A 20421-nucleotide genomic window follows, 5' to 3' on the forward strand; every position below is an offset into this window, starting at 1 on the left:
GATCTCTTTTTTTGTACTTACAATAATTTTTTTTGAATTACTTCCCTTTTATGTTACTATAAATAGCTTATTTTGAAACTTTTTTATTATTGGCCGTAGGGAAAAACCGAGACCACTTTTCTGTGGTACAACATGGATGGTACCTCCAATTTTAAGGTGTATTTTTACATACCTGTACCTGATAAGGATTTTTTTGTAGACTTTGAATTTTTTTTTTGTGGACTTAGATTTTTTTTTTTGAAGTTTTCTTTTTGTTGTTCCAGTCCTTTGGGGCTTCAACAGTCAAGTTCTCCCATCCTATGATGTAAGCCTTCGGGCGTATATTGCCCCGCTTGGCGGCGCTCTTGTTAAACTTATGGCCCCTGAAATAGTATAAAAATGCACATTTTCACTTAATTTTGTGCCTAGCTCAAAAAGTATTTGATGTAAATCCATAAAACCTTGGTTGAATCTTTTAACATGATGTATCCTTGCACACTTGGCATTCTTCCTGAGAATCTTCGCATTTGTTACAGAGTTTTGGCCTTTGACATAGCCAGAATAGTGGATTTTTTGTTTGTGATGCTCATAGCTCAAAAAGTATATGGCCTAGAATAATGAATCCTTTTCGTAAAATGTTTGTTGAGGCTATACCCCATTAAGACTGCAAACATTTGAATTATTCCCCCTTATTTGTGACAAATGTACCAGTGTGGGGCAGTCACCATGTGTCCTACAGACACATTCTAGTTTTTAGGATTAACTTCCCTTTGTTGTTAATATGAATAATTTATATGATAATTTTTTTATAATCGGTAAATATTCAATATGAAAACAACTGTGGCTTTTTATGTATGCATATTTTAATCCAAGTGTTTTGGTATAACATTGTATCAAATGAAATTGAAATGCATTCTTCACTTATTTGGAAAAAAGGTTATTTTTGCACAAAAATAGTTCGTGTGAAGGAACATTTTGCTATGTGTAGTATTCAGTATAAAAATTGACCCCTCTTATTTTCATCAATCATTTCAGAGCTTTCAAAGCTACCTGATGCTGTTGAAGATTTATGGAAGAATCTAGACTTTTTAGTCACAAATGGCAAGTCTCCACCTAAACACTTTTCTTGTCGTCTTGACATAGCGAAAGTACAGTTTGCTCTTACTGGAGAACCAAAACTCATTTCCATTGATGTATTAAAAGAGAAGGATATCAATCTGACTGTTTCTGAGGAATGTCTTGAGGTTACTATTACAAATTTAGACATTGATATTGATGAGTCAATGGATTACATTGAAAAGATTTTCAAGAGCCATATTATTAATAACTTCAAGAGTATAAAGTTGGAACCTAATTCTCCAGAGCAATGTTCTGCACTGCTAGCATTGTCAAAAAAGGTGCCTGTTCTAGTAAAGCATAAGAAAGTGGTAATATACAAATGTACTGCCTCCAATACACTGAACATAGTAGGAGAAACATCGTATTTTCCAGTTCTTATGAAAGAACTTGGACTTTCTAGCAATGTTGAGGAGACTGTAACAAGCAGTGCCTCTCAAACACAACTTGAAATAGACATTAATTTAGAAGAAAGTTTAATTTTAGGCTACACAGGATTTGAGGGTTATTTAAAAGAAAAGTATCCTAAGAAATGCACCGAAGTGGATGTCAGTCAAAAACCTCCGAAGCTGAAGATAACTTCTGTGGGTTTTAGCATTGAAGATGCTAAAGAAGAAAAGAATAAGTTTCTAACAAGTAGTAAAAGGAAAAAAATAATGATGAGTGATCAACGGTGTTGTGAATTGTTGTTCAAAGATGAAATATATCCAAATGAATCAGTATACCTATTTCTACAAGGCAAGCTAAGTGCAAAAATGAAGTCCAAAAGATCAGAACCAAAGTTTTGCATAACCAAGTCTGAAAATGGGGTTTATGTGAATTGCAGGGATAACACTGAATCAGAGATGGCAAAAATAATTGAAGAGAATATTATTTCTTGTCAAGCAAAGATTTCCAGTACTAAAGTATTTGAAGCACTGGATAGATGGGCCCATTCCAAAAAGTTGAAGTATTTAGAGAAGTCTTCAGGAAGTGTAGTACTATGCTGTACATCTGATATACATAGCAAGGTGCTAGATGATATTTCTTCAGATAGAGAAGAGGAAACAGAGATTTCCTTTACATTGCCAAGTTTAGTTGTCACATTTTTGAGATCTGTGGGCAGTGATCTCCTTCAGGATATTTCAGGAAAATTTGGAGTACAGACTTCATTTGATGGCTTGACACTAAAATTGAAAGGTGATCCCAGCAAACTGGAGGACTGTAAAAGTTTTTTAAAGACAGAGATACGAAAGTTAAGAAGATCAGTACCACTTCAACTACCCAAGGAATGTCTTGAATCAAAACGGTTTGATATAGACAAAGCACTACAGAAACAAGAATGCTGCTGGCAATTTCAAGACATAGAAAGAAGGGTGGCCAAAATGCTGTCAAACTGTGAATATTTGGTCTCTTGGATTGATCCTATCAAGCAGTTAAAGATAACTGCAGTTAAGGGGTGTCCTTGGCACTTGGATGTAGATTTGCAAATAGTCTTGACAAACCACTGTCTTTACCCGGTGGAAGTGGAAATTGTTCCTACAAATGGTAAGAAGGTTTTGCTTAAACTTTAAATCTCGAGATAAAATCTGAGCACACTATAAGCCATAATTCTACTATAAGAAATAAGAAATATCAAATATTCATATGATAGTGATCCAATACATAATGAAACTGATCTTTCTATAATAGAGTACAAAATTTAAGTTTTCTATTTAGCCCAATTTTGGTTACGTTTAGAGTTTACACCTTTAGTGAAATGTGCTAGGTGGTAAATAATATATTACAAGTATATATTTCTAAAGTTTCACTTATTAACAATTGATGTTAATTTATTCTATTGTCTGTCATCTGTAACATACCAGTCATTGATTCTCCTGGCTAAGTTTTGCGCAAGAAATAACACTTAGTGTTACATCATTACTGTTTGTGAATTGCACAGTTTCTGTTGTGTGTAAATGTTTTTTCCTCATGTAACATATTCTCATGCATTAATTTTCTTATGACGAGACAGAGAAATTCTAGACATTAACATTTACGACATGGGAAATCCAGTTATATTCTCAAAAGGACAGTGAAAGAAGCATTATTATACCCCACCAAACATGGTTTAAGGGAGCTATATAGGAGTCACTTTTTCCCCTCTGATCCCTCCCAAGTATGCCAGGGACTGAGACAGGTACTATTTTGAAGCATAAAACCACTTGCACCAGACCAGAAAGAAAGATCTAATGTACATGTTATGCCCTACCCTTAGGTATATTAAGAAAACCAAGGAAGTTATACTAGCCCATTTCATTAATGCATTTCTCACCTGAAACGCCATCTCTGTAAATGGATACTGAGCATATCGTCGCTGTTATTCAAAAATGTCATATGTAGATTTTGCCTACTTTCGGTAAACAACAAAAAACCGATTATTTGCATTATTTTTTAAGCTTTTGCCCTGAAAATTAGCAAAACATTTTATGATGAGGTTTTACGTCCAAACAAACGTTGTTTTTTTTTTATGTCAGATACGCTCTGCTTTCTTTTACTGAAATATACGATATTTCAGAACTGTTTTCTCAATTAGACATGTCTTATAATGTCGTATAACTATTATACGGCATTTTGGAATCTTCGTTTAGGTGTTTACAATATTATACAACTGTTTAGAAGAGGAAGTTTTACAAATTTACACAAGTTACTTCTAATAAAATTTGAAAGAAATACGACAATCTTGATATTTTTATAAATCAGACATTTCTACCCAGTGGACACTTGTGTGCAAAACTGTATCATAGAACACCAACTGATTTTATACCAACATTTTAATCGACAAAAATCAAAACTAATTAAAACATAAAACTTCATCTTCAGTTTAAACACTAAGAAGTCTTAAACTGTAACAAAACTAATATTTGTACAAAGATGATTTCGGACGCCTCCTATATCTCAACCACGCATTGAAATTCGTAACAGATATTTAAAGAAAACGCAGATTTATCTTAACAAATTTAAAGTTTGTAAAACATAATGCAATACTAAGTTTAAGAAAGTCAGAATTTGCATAATTAACAAGAAACTCGATTGAAACTCTGGCATATGCCATAAAATTAGACTGATAAAGAGAACTCATGAACTATGTTTACAAGGAAGAAATAACGATAACATTAAACATTACACTTTCAAATGCAAAACAATGATGTCATGCATACTAATAAAAGAGCAGAGTGGGATGCTTCGTCCTTATGTAATTGTCATATCATCACTTAAAGTGGCAAACGTCCACAGCTAATATTGCAGTTATATTCCTTTTAAACAAGCCATTAAATGACAATATTGAACTACTGAGAAATATATTATGCTGTATGTTCTTCAGACTGAAACACTCCCTACACTTAAACAGTTATAAATGTCTAGAAGGAAAATCACACCAATAAAACAATTGTCATAACGGGTAAAAAACAGTTAATTTTCAAAAACATTCACTGGATCTTACACATTGCGCTTGTAATGCTGAAGCACTATTCAATATTGGCTAAAGGTTACTTCTCACCATCATGTAACAAAGTGTCATAAAAACTGTGATAGTCTTTTGGCAGTACGCTTTTCAGTTGTTGCAAGTGCCTATATTTAGCGTACTTGATTTTTGCCCAATCATTTGAGGCATTTTTTCAGTTCTGTGAAATTGATCACTGTAGTGCAGCTTAAATTCTATTGTCCCTGATGGGTTGTATTTCAACACTCTCAAGTCTGTAACAACTGGATCCCCGAAATTTACCCCTGGACGTATGGAATTATAATATTTCAGTGTGCTGTACGTTTTGAAGAAATCATATGCTAAATATTTGACTTGATATCTATGTTCTAATCGAGCATTTTCTATATGCGTTACATAATCTGCTGGGACAAAAATATCTCGATTGCGAATTTTTCGTTCAATTGTACTGTGGATACTGTCCACCTCCATCTGTGTGTGACCTTTCTCCAAATATTTCTGGTAGATCGTGACATTATTTTGGATTGCGATAACCACATCCGTCACTGAAAATTATTATTTCTTCTACTCCGGGTTCAATAAGTGTCTTCACATAATCTGTCAAACATGACGCAAATGCATCGGCAAATGCATCGGCTGATAAACCAAACTCTCCTTCGTGCCAGAAATAACATACAGCAGCTTTATTAGCTGCATTGTAAACAGTAAAATTGTGACATGCAAGTTTCATTTTGTAGTACAGTGCACTTGCTTTTAATTTGGGGCTCAGTAAAGTGGACTGCATGTCAACTGAAATTACTTTAACTGTGGGGCTGCTTTTAGCTCTTTCTTTGTCATTATCTTTGTCAGTTCGTGCTTCGTCTTTTCGTCTTATATGCTCTTGGTATACATTTTCTTCCACATTGCCACACTTGAAACCACAACATAAATCACATTGGTCTTTATGTGGCTGAAACAGTGCAAAATTTAGTGAATTATACACTTTTCTAAAACTACAGATACCAACTATAACTAAAAATGGGTTCAAGATACTTTTTTGTACTCGAAGAGCGACAATAATGTGAGGGCATTTTTGGAAGCGAATCTAAAAATTCTTGAACATAACTCATACCCTCGGACAAATAAGATTTTGTGTTTGTCTCAACTTTGTCAGGTTTCTCCTCTAACCAGTCATACATCATTCTCTCCCCTATTCCTAGAGTTGCTAAAAACAGCTGTTTGCACACTACAAATTGTTGACCATCTGATTTTAGAATATACTGCAAGGTGCGCTTTCTTCTACTTCCTTAGAAACTACAGTTTTTGATTGTAGTATCTGTATTAGCCCTTTTACATATATTCTTTTCTCGCCCCAATTCAGACTCCAAAACTGCTGAAATATTTTGTTTCTTTGTCTCTCACTTATTTTGTTACACATCTTCTGTCTCTCACATCTTTTGGTACAAGTTTTCTCGCCAATTACTCTTTCATTCCTATCTTTTACATACTTTACTTTTCCATCATTACATTTTGCCACTCCTTTGTAACTTTTCCCTTTCATTCTTTGGAGTTTATGAACATTTTTTCCCATTTAGCTGGATCACTTTCTCCCTTTTTGGACCTATCTGATTTACTTTTCACGGGTTCATCAGCCAACACTTCTTCTTCATGTTCTACATTCATTTGCACGTCTATATCAATACATGTGTCCTGTGACAATTCTGTTTCCTGAATTTCATTTGTACTCACTGTGTCATCTATCTGAACTCCGACATGTTCTTGTGCGTTACTCGTACAACATGCAACAATTTCTTCATTTGTCTGTATAATTTCTACTCTGTCAGAAACTGCTATTTGTTGAGGTTCATTTATTTGACTCTGATCGGAATTAATTTCAGCTGTTGGATTTATATCAATCTTGTCAGTATTAGTCGCTTTCTGAGATCGGATTTCTTTTAATCCTGTTTTATTTTCACTGACAGTAAAATGCTTCACTTTGCTTTTTTCATCTGTTATTTTCTTAGTTTTTCTGCTGTTTCTTTTCATTACTTCTTCAGAGCTACTGTCTGTACAACTGTCACTTTCACTGGTAACTACTTTACGTTTTCGTTTTCTACCTCTATACTCAAATACATCCAAATCTGGGTCATTTCCACTGTCATCAAAATCATAAATGTCACTTTCGTGTGCATCTGTGTCACTTTTAGAGGATGTACTATGGTCACATGATCCAGTTTTCTCTTGTATCTCTTCAGTATCACTTAGATCTGATTCCTGACAAAACAGATCCTTGGAATAACTATTATGTTCACTTGTCACACTATTTTGTTCACGAGTCACATCTCTATAAAATACTTGTCCATCTTCAATTCTGAATAAATCTTTTTTAGACGATTCTGTAACATTCTCTTCTTGAATCATTATTATTTTCATCTGCAGCTCTGTTATTTTCGGAAATTTTTTGTAGTGCGATTTGCATCAGAAGCTTTCCTCTTGATACTGACATCTTAATAGTTCAGTGGTTCTTTCCCTGGCTCACAAATATTACAATGTATCCCATTTGCTCGTAAATTGTTGAAGTGTGAAAAATTAAGGCTTTCGTCTGGAAAATTAACATGAAGGCAGTTCAGATGAAAATATCTGGCACAATCTTCAAAATAGCATCTAATGTAGAACTGACCATTGGGTAAACTGACAAGGTATGAGCCAGTATCAACTATCTGTTGTAATATGTGAATCAAAGTATTAAAGTCGGGTTTGTACTGGCATATATGACATTTATAACTCTGCACATTTGTTTCATCAGTGGATTCCGTGTCGCTCTCTCCGGAGTAAGACATGTTATGCCTGCAGAAATCAAATGAAAAAGATTAATTAAATGACCTAGAACTATCACTGAATGTAAATCCCCACCCACAGCATACTGCTTGGGCACAAGAAAACCATATACCTTATTGTAATACAAACTTTACTGAAATTGTCAAAGGGCTGTAACTTATCCAAAAATTATCCGCGCGCGGAAGATGCCGATGATATTTACAAATATCTTAGTCAATCACTCCTGTAAAGTTTCATTGGTATCTGTCCACTGGTTGCTGAGATATAGTGACGACAAAGTGTGCATGGACGGACAGACGGATGGACGGACATTCCTAAAATTGATACTTAAGTGGCTATTTTAGGAATTTTCCAGTATTTATGCATCTTAATTTTAGCCACATAAAAGAACTTATAAAACAACACTAGAGTCGATTAACTTAAGGAATGAATGGAATTTACTGTTATGTATTTTCCCCTATGAACTGTTTAGCCAGAAAAGTGTCTATTTGTAAAAGCGGACAGACAACAGACAAACTGACGGACAAGGTGAATAGTATACTCGCCTTAAACTTTGTTTATGGTGGTATAATCAAATAAATACTTTTGATCAGGCCTCGTTATTTTGAATTCTAAAATATCGTATATTTTATTGTCACCTATTCCCTGAAATTCAATCAATTCAAAAATATCATATATTTAAAAACACATTAAAAGAACACCAAACATAATGTATTACATTACAAAACCATTTCAAAATAATATAATTCGGTGGAAACATGCAAGAAAAATCTCATTTTCAAGCTTTAAATATACGATCTGTCCTAAAACAATGATGAAAATTTGTTGACAATAAATTGCAGAATAAATTACAGCTTATTTATGCTACAGAAGCATTCAAACGACTGTATATACAAGAGAGAGTAATAATATTTAGTACAGATGTATTATATACCTTTATTTGTGGCTTCAGCTGGCATTTAGTTGATTTGTTTGCGACCAAATTCTTTGCCCGTTGCACCTGAACATATACGATATTTTAGAAGAACAAAAAATCTGACCGGTAATTGTACAATAAAAAATCACGTGACATAACTTCATCACCTGATTGGTTAGAGAAACAGGACTCTTCGCAAATGACGTACAATTCCTAACTATTTCTGGAAGAATAAAAAAAAAAATTTGCGCCGAACTGGACATACGACGTTTTAGAATAACAGCGACGATATTGAACAACTTATAATTGCTTATAATTGATCTTCTATAGTGCACCTGCTGAGTCATGTTTTCTCAATGTTTCTTATCACAGAGGCTTTCCAGGTATTTCATGTTTTTGTCAATATTATAGAAACAAGAAATATCTTTAAAAAAGATGGTCGGCATGATGTAACTGAAGCACAAGTTACATATGGGCAGAAACCTGTATTTTAAATCTTTTGGCAATGTTGAAAGGGGCCTCTGTGAAGTTTGTATAAATGAGGACAGTAGTTCTGAAGAAGACTGTGTTAAGAAATTGTGGAGGGACACACGACGGACACCAAACAATCACAAAAGCTCACTTTGAGCCTTTGGTGCTTAAAAGATGGTGACAGTAAGCAAACAGTATTGTAATAAGTTCTATACTTTATTTCTGGAATTGTTGGAAGCAACATGAACCCTTACCCTACTTCAGCTTATTATCAAATTTGTCTATCATTCAGAATATGTATAGTACTGTTAAAATTTAGAGTCTAAAATTTAACAGTATCGGACATGTTGTTGCAGGTTAGTAATGATTTGCACTGGTTAGAAATTGTTGCTGTAATGCAGGGTAAGAGTAAATGACTGTATAAAACAAATAACCTTTTTGTAAAAACAAAACTTAAGGAAAGGAAACTTAACAAAACAGAAATAGCTTAACAAAACAGAAATATGTTCGGATGAGCAGGTGAATATTTGGTTACGCACACCTGTTCAAGTGGTACGCATACAACCCGATGGTGCTGTACTTATAGAGGTTATAGATGACGAATGCATTGTCATTTCACTCAGTGTCACACATGACTCAGAGTGAAGCATTTTCAGCCTTTCCTCCAATCAGCGCCTCTCTTACAAAATCTCTCATTATGGCTGAAAATACCGAGAATACCTTACCAAGCAATCTGATTGGTACATTATTCAGGCGGCATAAGGTCATACGAGGTCATAAAATCGTGCTTAATATGGTACGCCGAAAAAAAACTTGAATAACCTGGAGCCTACTGATCTATACTGCATAGTCGTACAAACAGAAAAAGAGAAGGTGCAGTATTCATAGTAGCATCCTCACATGGACCGTCTCAAGTTTCTCCATTATGACTTAGTTTGACCCCTGTTAGGGGCTACCTGCTGAGAGCCAAAAGTAGAACAAAACTTGTAAATGACATTTTCTCATGAAGCATTTGATGGTTCTTCACCATAGTTGGTCTGTAGCATCCTTGTTACTGCTGATTTCAGAAAACCTCGCCAAATGGGCATTTACATCAAATGCAGGTAGTAAATGACGTAGCTGTCATTCTAGTTTATCGGTGAGAGGGTAATTTGATCACGCTTGTAGTTTGCTCCGCCCAAAAGTATATTTCTATTGATCACAATGGTTTAAAGTCACAGAAAAGTTAGTTACAAAAGTAAAATATTACGGGAGTGTATTTCAAGATAATCCTGCATAATACATACATACATGTGCATGTACACATATGCAGCATATACACTGAACACTATTAATAGGTTATAGATTTGAACTGTCTGAACATTGACATTGATGTGTATAATTTGTATTTATAGCAACTCTCGACGAAATACAACAAAACTGCTACCACAAATTTTGTCTGTTATTGTTCGAAAGTTTCATGTATTTATTAATCCCCTGCCGTGGCGGAGGGATTATAGGAATGGTCTGCGTCCGTTCTTCCGTCCTTCCGTCCGTCTTTCCGTCCGTCCTTCCGTCCGTCCTTCCGTGCTTCCGTCCGTAACAAAATCGTGTCCGGTCCATATCTCCTAAACCCCTTGAAGGATTTTCATGAAACTTGGGTCAAATGATCACCTCATCAAGACGATGTGCAGAACCCATGAGTCAGCCTAGTCGGTTCAAGGTCAAGGTCACAACTCAAGGTCAAAGGTTTGAGCCTGCCATTTTGTGTCCGCTCTATATCTCCTAAACCCCTTGAAGGAATTTTATAAAACTTGGGTCAAATGATCACCTCATCAAGACGATGTGCAGAACCCATGAGTCAGCCATGCCGGCTCAAGGTCAAGGTCACAACTCAAGGTCAAAGGTTTGAGCCTTCCATTTTGTGTCCGCTCTATATCTCTTAAACCCCTTGAAGGAATTTTATAAAACTTGGGTCAAATGATCACCTCATCAAGACGATGTGCAGAACCCATGAGTCAGTCATGCCGGCTCAAGGTCAAGGTCACAACTTAGGGTCAAAGGTTTGAACCTTCCATTTTGTGTCCGCTCTATATCTCCTAAACCCCTTTAAGGATTTTCATCAAACTTGGGTCAAACAATCACCTCATCAAGATGATGTGCAGAACCCATGAGTCAGCCATGTTGGCTCAAGGTCAAGGTCACAACTGAAGGTCAAAGGTTTGAGCCTTCCATTTCGTGTCCGCTCTATATCTCCTAAACCCCTTGAAGGAATTTTATAAAACTTGGGTCAAATGATTACCTCATCAGAACGATGTGCAGAAATTATGAGTCAGCCATGCCAGCTCAAGGTCAAGGTTACAACTAAGGGTCGAAGGTTTGAGCCTTCCATTTGGTGTCTGCTCTGTATCTCCTTAACCCCTTGAAGGATTTTCATCAAACTTGGGTCAAATGATCACCTCATCAAGAACTCATGAGTCAGCCATGTCAACTCAAGGTCAAGGTCACAACTGAAGGTCAAAGGTTTCAGCTCTGTATCTCCTAAACCCCTTGAAGGATTTTCATGAAACTTTGGTCAAATGATCACCTCATCAAGACGTTGTGCAGAATTCATGAGTCAGCCATGTCAGTTCAAGGTCAAGGTCACAGCTAAAATCAAAGGTTTTACCCTTTCACTATCCATAGCAGTGGCGGGGGATTTAGCTGTCTTTCAGACTGCCTTGTTTTAAATTAATGTGTCCAGTCTTCGTAAAATGCCCATGGATGTCGGTCATGGAATTTTTTTCAAACGCGGAAAATATCACGTACTCGATGTCTTTACACATTGAAATATAAGGTTCATTTTTCAATTTTGCTTTTAATTGTGAGAAAACAAACTCGGCAATATTTATTTATTTATTTAAAACTACATGCAGTATCTTGTCGAAATACAACAGAAAGTTTTGTCCCCAGAGTCATGAACATCTGGTAATACCAAGTATGTACAGTGTCTTTCTGTTTTAAGAGCCTCAAAGTTCTGCCGCAGTTTGTTGCAAATTATAGAACATTTGGTTCTTGTTACATAGAGAATGGAAATGTATGACCATGCACTAGATTTCGTAATAAAGTCTTTTATTGTCCAGTTACCACTTGACGGTTTACATGCAGTCCTCCTGTCATGTTGATTGCTATTTTAGCACGATATCACTCTCAGGTCACTGTTATATTATAGTATTAAGTGTTCAGTAAATCATGTCTTCTACACATGTGTATTGGACAGTTCTGTAAAGAGTGCAATGCACGCTGAGTGCGACTGAGTAAATCGCTTGCAGTCTTGGCACTTTTTTATTTTCATTTTTGCTTCAGAAAGTACTAAATGGTGCAGATGAACGCAGCCAATTTTCTTTAAAGTATTAAAAAAAATAATACGCAGGGTATTATGCTAAGTTTGATGAGATGTAATCCATTACACGTAAGTTCTATAGAATCTATTTTGTATTAACGACATAATCTGTAAAATACCAAACCAGAGGATCAATATCAATTAGAATTTCATTGGAAAAGTTTTCCATATGAAAAATTATACATTATTTCATAGAAATCCATTAAATTATTACTGCATGCAGAAGACATGTGGTATGCCATGTCATGAATACTTTAGTCAAACGGAAAAAAAGTAGAGATAATAAGCTGTTAGTTGAACCTGTTGCCCTAAATCAACTTGGGAGTTCTATGCCGACTTTTGCTTTATTGCAACTACATGCCCGGGTGATTTCTAGACTCCGAATTGTAGTATCCTTCCACCGTGTGACCACCCCGGTAGTCGAGTAGTTAGTCGCTGACTTGAAATCACTGTAAGCTCTCACTGATTGGGGGCATGGGTTCGAGCCTTGCTGCCGACCATATCTCCTTATGTGAGAAAGTTGGCAGAGGAAGTCTAGTACTGGTTCTTCCCAGGAGCGATGGTTAGGTAAACTACCCACCTGACATAAAGGAAGAACTGTTGAAAATTGGTGCTGAACCCCAAAAATAAATAAATGAATTTCCATCGTGAGCAAGTTTCTGGCAAGAAATCTTACTTAGTCATGAATTCCGAATCAAGTTTCAATTCGCTATTAAAGTCAAATGAAGGAGTCCAGCGCTTAAGGCTTTTAACTTCATGTACAATGGCTACAGGACCGTTAACTTTTTGCATGAAGGCACTTTACTCGCGAACCGCTGCACCCAGGACCTTCAAACTTCACATGCTGATAGTACTTATTAAGTACACCACCCCTACTGACTTTGGGGCCAAGAGGTCAAAGGTCAAGGTCACAGGGGTCAGCGTTAACTTCTTGCATGAAGGCTCTTTACTCGCTAACCACTGCACCCAGGACCTTATTGAGTACACCACCCCTACTGACTTTGGGGTCACCAGGTCAAAGGTCACCAGGTCAAAGGTCAAGGTGCTGTGGGGGCATTTGTCACCATTAGTGACAGCTCTTGTTCATTCTTATTTGATTACGCTGCTCTGCGTAGTTTGTGCTGTTTCCGGCCAAACTAATCAATCGTAGGCCCAGCGAAATTTAAATTTTGAGACCTGGATGTGATCCAAATCATAATTGTTGTATTATAAGTAAAAGGCGGCCTCAATTCAAAGCCTGGATGTTATTTTTAGCTCACCTGTCACATAGTGACAGGGTGAGCTTTTGTGATCGTCTGTCGTCTGTCCATCGTCCGTCCACAATTTCTTGTGAACAAGATAGAGACAACATTTTGTAAGCAATTTTGATCAAACTTGTACAAAACTTGTATTGGCATGATATCTCAGTTCCTTTCAAAAACTGGCCAAAACCCATCATGGGTTCTAGAGTTATTGCCCCTTAAAGGGCCAGAATTTGCTATTTTTGTGCGTCAACAATTTCTTGTCTGCACGATAGTGGTTTCATTTATGATTTTATTTTAACCAAACTTGCACACAACTTGTATCACCATAAGATCTTGGTTCCTTTCTTCAACCAGCCAGATCCCATTATGGGTTCCAGAGTTATGGCCCCTGAAGGACCAAAATAAGCTATTTTGACCTTGTCTGCACAATAGCAGCTTCATTTATGATTTGATTTTTACCTAACTTGCACACCTGACTTGTATCACCATGAGATCTTGGTTCCTTTCTTGAACTGGCCGTATTCCTTCATGGGTTCCAGAGTTATGGCCCCTGAAAGGGCCAGAATTAGCTATTTTGACTTTGTCTGCACAATAGCAGCTTCATTTATGATTTGAATTTAACCAAACTTGCACACAACTTGTGTCACCATAAGATCTTGGTTCCTTTCTTGAACTGGCCAGATTCCATTATGTGTTCCAGAGTAATGGCCCCTGAAATGGCCAAAATTAGCTATTTTGACCTTGTCTGCACAATAGCAGCGTCATTTATGATTTGAATTTAATTAAACTTGCAGAAAACTTGTGTCACCATAAGATCTCAGTTCCTTTCTTGAACCGACCAGATCCCATTATGTGTTCCAGAGTTATGGCCCATAAAAGGGCCAAAATTAGCTTTTTTGACCTTGTCTGCACCATAGCAGCTTCATTTATGATTTGATTTTAATCAAACTTGCACAAAACTTTTGTCACCATAAGATCTTGATTCCTTTCTGGAACTGACCAGATCCCGCAATAGGTTCTAGAGTTATGGCCCCTGAATGGGCCAAAATTAGCTTTTTTGACCTTGTCTGCAATATAGCAGCTTCGTTTATGATTTGATTTTAACCAAACTTGCACACAACTTGTATCGTACCAAGATGTTGGTTCCTTTCTTGAAATGGTTAGATTCCTTTATGGGTTCCGGTTTTACGGCCCCTGATAGGGCCAGAATTAGCTATTTGACCTTGTCTGCACAATAGAAGCTTCATTTTTGATTTGAATTTAATCAAACTTGCACAGAACTTGTGTCACCATAAGGTCTTGGTTCCTTTCTTGAATCGGCCAGATCCCCTAATGGGTTCCAGAGTTACGGCCCCTGAAAGGGCCAAAATTAGCTATTTTGACCTTTTCGGCTTAATAGCAGCTTTGTTGTTCCTGTCCTTTGGGCTTCATCTGTCAAAATTTTGCTCGATGTAATCCTTTGGGCATAAAACTACTGGCCTGATTTGAAAATAATTTTATTTGAAGTAACTTTAAGAAAATTTTAACTATATTTTCTCATAATTCTTTTGATTGATCTGGATTATGATTCTTTGATCTTCTTGTCCTTAAGTGCAATGATAACAGGTGAGTGATATAGGGCCATTTTGGCCCTCTTGTTAGAACTTGTTTGGGTATGAGTGGAGGTATAATTTTTGTTTTTGTAATGTTTTAACTGTTATTTTCCGTCAAAAGTTCCAAAAGGTTAAATAAGATAAATAATACAAAATATTTGATGTTGTTTATTTAGAGTTGTTAATTAGCAAAATCATCTATAAAGAGACCTGCGGTTCCCTTCCTGACTTGCACACAACATCCAAGGGGACTTTCTGCCACAGCCATGAACTTTTATTATAATATAACATTAAAAACATTAAATAATTTAAAACTTAATTAAAAACGCAGTAACTTACTGTTTGTTTTAAAAACCATACATTCTGTGTACGTCCTGTATATGTCACATACACACCTATCTTATTTATAAATACACGTCTCGTTGAATCTGCCATGTTGATACATATTATGTACTTTAACCATTCTAATTATGTTTGGCCATGCCGTTTTACTCTATGTTTTTAAATTGCAGCCATTTTTAGCTCACCTGTCACATAGTGACAGGGTGAGCTTTTGTGATTGCATTTTGTCAGTCGTCCGTTTTTTGTGAACACGATAGAGACCACATTTTGCAACCAATTTTAATCAAACTTGCACATGTCTTGTATTGGCATAATATCTCGGTTCCTTTCGAAAACTGGCCAGATCCGATCATGGGTTCCAGAGTTATGGCCCCTTAAAGGGCCAAAATTTGCTATTTTTGGCTTGTGAACACGATAGAAATCACATTTTGCAATCAACTTTAATCAAACTTGCCCACAACTTGTATTTGCATAATATCTCGGTTCCTTTCGAAAACTGGCCAGATCCCATCATGGGTTCCAGAGTTATGGCCTTTTAAAGGGCCAAAATTTGCTATTTTTGCTTGTGAACATGATAAGAGACCACATTTTGCAGTCATCTTTAATCAGACTTGCACACAACTTGTATGGGCATAATATCTCGGTTCCTTTCCAAAACTGGCCAGATCCCATCATACGTTCCAGAGTTATGGCCCCTTAAAGGGCCAAAATTTGCTATTTTTGGCTTGTGAACACGATAGAGACCACATTTTACAATCAACTTCAATCAAACTTGCACACAACTTGTATTGGCATAATGTCTCAAAACTGGCCAGATCCGATCATGGGTTCCAGAGTTATGGCCACTTAAAGGGCCAAAATTTGCTATTTTGGCTTTTGCAGCCATATAGAGACTTCATTTATGGTTTGATTTGATACAAACTTACAAAATATCTTCAGCAACAATAAATCTTAGATTCCATGATGAATCTGTCAGATCCAATCACAGGTTCTGGAGTTAGGCCCCTGATTGACCCCTGAAAGAGCCAAAATTTGTTAATTTATACCTTGTGAACATGATAGAAGTGACATTTTATATTTGATTTTAACCACTTTTACACACAACTTAAGTCACAATAAGATCTCGGTTACTTTCGAAAACTTTCATGGGTTCTAGAGTTGCTGTCCCTGAAAGGGGCAAAATCTTCTATTATGATCTCTAGGCCTAGATCGAAACTGGGTCATGTCGGGTCAAAAACTAGGTCATCAGGTCAAATCAGAGGAAAAGCTTGTTAACAAACTAGAGGCCACATTTATGATCCTATTTTCATGAAACTTGGTCAGAATGTTTATCTTGATGATTTCTAGGCCAAGTTCGAAACTGGGTCATATGGGATCAAAAACTAGGTCATCAGGTCAAATCAAATGTAAAGCTTGTTAACACTCTTGAGGCCACCATTATGGGTTCCAGAGTTATGGCCCCTGAAAGGGCCAAAATTAGCTATTTTGACCTTGTCTGCACAATAGCAGCTTCATTTATGATTTTATTTTAACCAAACTTGCACACAACTTGTATCACCATAAGATCTTGGTTCCTTTCTTGAACTGGCGAGATTCCTTTATGGGTTCTAGAGTTATGGCCCCTGAAAGGGCCAAAATTAGCTATTTTGACCTTGTCTGCACAATAGCAGCTTCATTAATGATTTGAATTTAATCAAACTTGCACAAAACTTGTGTCGCCATAAGATCTCAGTTCCTTTATTGAACCGGCCAGATCCCATAATGGGTTTCAGAGTTATGGCCCCTGAAAGGGCCAAAATCAGCTATTTTGACCTTGTCTGCACAATAGCAGCTTCATTTATGATTTGATTTTAACCAAACTTGCACACAACTTGTATCACCACAAGATCTTGGTTCCTTTCTTGAACTGGCCAAATTCCATCATGGGTTCCAGAGTTATGGTCCCTTAAAGGTCCAAAATTGGCTATTTTGGCTTTTGCAGCCATATAGAGACTTCATTTATGGTTTTATTTGATACAAACTTCCAAAATATCTTGAACAACAATAAATCTTAGATTCCATGACAAATCAGATCCAATCATAGGTTCCAGAGTTATTTTATATCTGATTACCTCCCCTGATTGTAATCAAAATAGATTTATATCAGTAAGTACTTATAGGACTTATTTGAAATTTCATTATTGTCATTAGTTGGACTGAGACAATCAGGGTAGGTAACTATGGACTGATTTTATGTCAAATTACCTCCCTTTATTTCAAATTAAAATGGGTATATCTCTGTAACTAATGAAGATACTGATCTGAAATTTCATTTATGTCAACAGATTTATTTGGCAGATCCTTCTTTTGTTCACTTACAATATTTTTTTTTATTTACTTCCCTTTTACGTTACTATAAATAGCTTATTTTTAGTAACTTTTTTATTATTGGCCATAGGGAAAAACCGAGACCACTTTTTTGTTGTACAACATGGATGGTACCTCCAATTTTTAGGTGCATTTTGACATATCTGTACCTTGTAAGAATTGTTTTTTCTTTTTGGTTAAATTTCTTCCCTTTGTTGTTCCTGTCCTTTGGACTTAAATATTTTTACTGAGGACCTTCTTGTCCTCAAGTGCAATGATAACAGGTGAGCGATATAGGGCCATCATGGCCCTCTTGTCATGAAATTTTGGACAAGTTCGAATCTGGGTCCTGTGGGGTAAAGAAACTAGGTCACTAGGTCAAATCAAAGAAAATGCTTGTTTACACACAAGAGGCCATGGTTTTTGGTCCAGTCTTAATAAAAATTGGTCAGAATATTTTTATCCAGGAAATCACTAGGTAAAACATGTTTACACTGTTATGGTGTGTTACTCAGGTGAGCGACCTAGGGCCATCTTGGCCCTCTTGTTTAATTATTAAATATTTTTCTATTCTGTTTTTTTGTATTTTCTGGCCTAAAGTCTAAATTTTGTACTCGCAGCGGTTTACCTGTATTTACGGTAAAAGCAAAATAGCTATTCACGATTGCGCTGTATGAAATTTAACAGGTATTTTTGTATAAAATTGTCCATTTTTATATAATTTTGCTTGACATTATGTCAATATCTTATTAAAAATGCAATAGAACTCGAGCTATATTTATTATCTAGCTGTGCTGAAAGTTTGAAGTGATAATATTAAATAATAAATGCTCTATGCACGTTTTGTGTATGTGACGCCCTAATTTCACGATATTTCGTTAAACTAAAAGATTACCTGCTTCTTTACGGTTATAATAGGCTGTTACTAGCTCTGACAAGGTCCTCACTTGGGTGATTCTGTCCCCATGGTGAGTCCGACTGACAGTGTGAATCAACTAGTAAGTGACGATAGCCGCATCATCATTGGCAGGATTGAAGTTGGCATGATTTATGTTATTCGCCCGCCTAGCATGGGCATTTCTACCGACAGCACCTTGTTGCCTTAGTCCAAGAGCAGCACGAGTCCTCCTCCGTACAATGCGATCACGTGGCATAATAGACTTTGTTTCTGACAGCGAGTAAAAATTTAGTTTTCAGCAGAGCAGTTTTATCTCCGGTGTTGAATCGAGAAAGAGAAATTGGCACGGATTTATTCTGCTTATATGCCATTAGTTGAACTGATACCCGGCCTAATGATAAGATGCAGACCAGAAACCATGCGTAACGGACGATAATACCCGAAGGTCATCGATTGCTTAGTGATTGTGACGTAACTGCCCGTGCGAAAAATGAACAGAAAATCCTGGGATTATCCCAGGAAGTCCCAGGACCATGCCCGGTAATCTCCAGAATCATAACCTTTTTGTTATGTATGAAAATGCTTCAGCTTTGATTTCCGGTTATGATGGTTTTCATGTAAAAGCAGTGACACAGGTAAGGAATTCTTACGTTATCTTTCTAATATTACTATAAATTAAAAATCAGCGAATGCTGTTCGATGCACGATTGAACAATGATTACATACATACCAGATTTTCTGTGCAGCTATCAACTGTTTGCTTTCTGTCAGCTTTAGAAGTTGCACACATGATGACATTTTAGCGTTTCTATGCATCCATACCGCTTTCTGCTATTGTTTTCGAGCATATACGTTTTCTTGTGGCGAATAGTCGGCGTCAGTCGATCAATGTTACACAAACATTTCAATTTATCCCCACAAAAACGTATGAAAGCGTCGTTTACGACGGAAATATTGCAGTTTATTATGCCCCCCTTTGAAGAAGGAGGGGTATATTGTTTTGCAGATGTCGGTCTGAATGTAGACCAATCCGTTTCCGGATGATAACTCAAGAACGCTTGGGCCTAGGATTATGGAAGTTGATAGGGAGGTTGGTCATCACCAGGAGATGACCCCTATTGATTTTGAGGTCTGTATGTCAAAGGTCAAGGTCACAGTGACCCTGAATAGTAAAACGGTTTCCGGATGATAACTCAAGAAAGCTTGGGCCTAGAATCATGAAAGTTGATAGGGAGGTTGGTCATGACCAGCAGATGACCCCTATTGATTTTGAGGTCAGTATGTTAAAGATCAAGGTCACAGTGACCCTGAACAGTAAAACGGTTTCCGGATGATAACTCAAGAACGCTTAGGCTTAGGGTCATGAAAGTTGATAGGGAAGTTGGTCATGACTAGCAGATAAACCCTATTGATTTTGAGGTCAGTATGTTAAAGGTCAAGGTCACAGTGACCCTGAACAGTTAAACAGTTGCCGGATGATAACTCAAGAACGCTTGGGCCTAGTGTCAGGAAAATTGATAGTTAGGTTGGCCATGACCAGCAGATGACCCCTATTGATTTTGAGGTCATTAGGTCAAAGGTCAAGGTCACATTGGCCAGGAACAGTTAAACGGTTTCTGACTTTCTTGTCCAAAACCATAGGGCCTAGGGCTTTGATATTTGGTATGTAGCAAAATCTAGTGGTCCTCTACTAAGATTGTTCAAATTATTCCCCTAGGGTCAAATATGGCTCTGCCCTTGGGGGTCACATGGTTTACATAGACTTGTATAGGGAAAAACTTTGAAAATCTTCTTCTCCAAACCACAAAGACTATGGCTTTGATATTTTGTAATGTAGCATCATCTAGTGGTTCTCTGCCAAGTTTATTCAAATTAT

The 20421-nt window shown here is 36.7% G+C and overlaps 1 protein-coding gene across 1 annotated transcript in view; it reads left to right on the plus strand.

Annotated features, from left to right (window-relative positions):
• The window catches only part of LOC128559646 (uncharacterized), a 196527-nt gene that overhangs the window by 112266 nt on the left and 63840 nt on the right, over nt 1–20421 (plus strand). Inside the window, exon 6 of the mRNA XM_053551956.1 lies at nt 1015–2622. Within this exon, the coding sequence (XP_053407931.1) occupies nt 1015–2622 (1608 nt within the window). The remainder of the gene's footprint in view (nt 1–1014; nt 2623–20421) is intronic.

Source organism: Mercenaria mercenaria, chromosome 9, assembly GCF_021730395.1.
Source record: "Mercenaria mercenaria strain notata chromosome 9, MADL_Memer_1, whole genome shotgun sequence".
In the NCBI taxonomy this organism is placed as follows: Eukaryota; Metazoa; Mollusca; class Bivalvia; order Venerida; family Veneridae; genus Mercenaria; species Mercenaria mercenaria.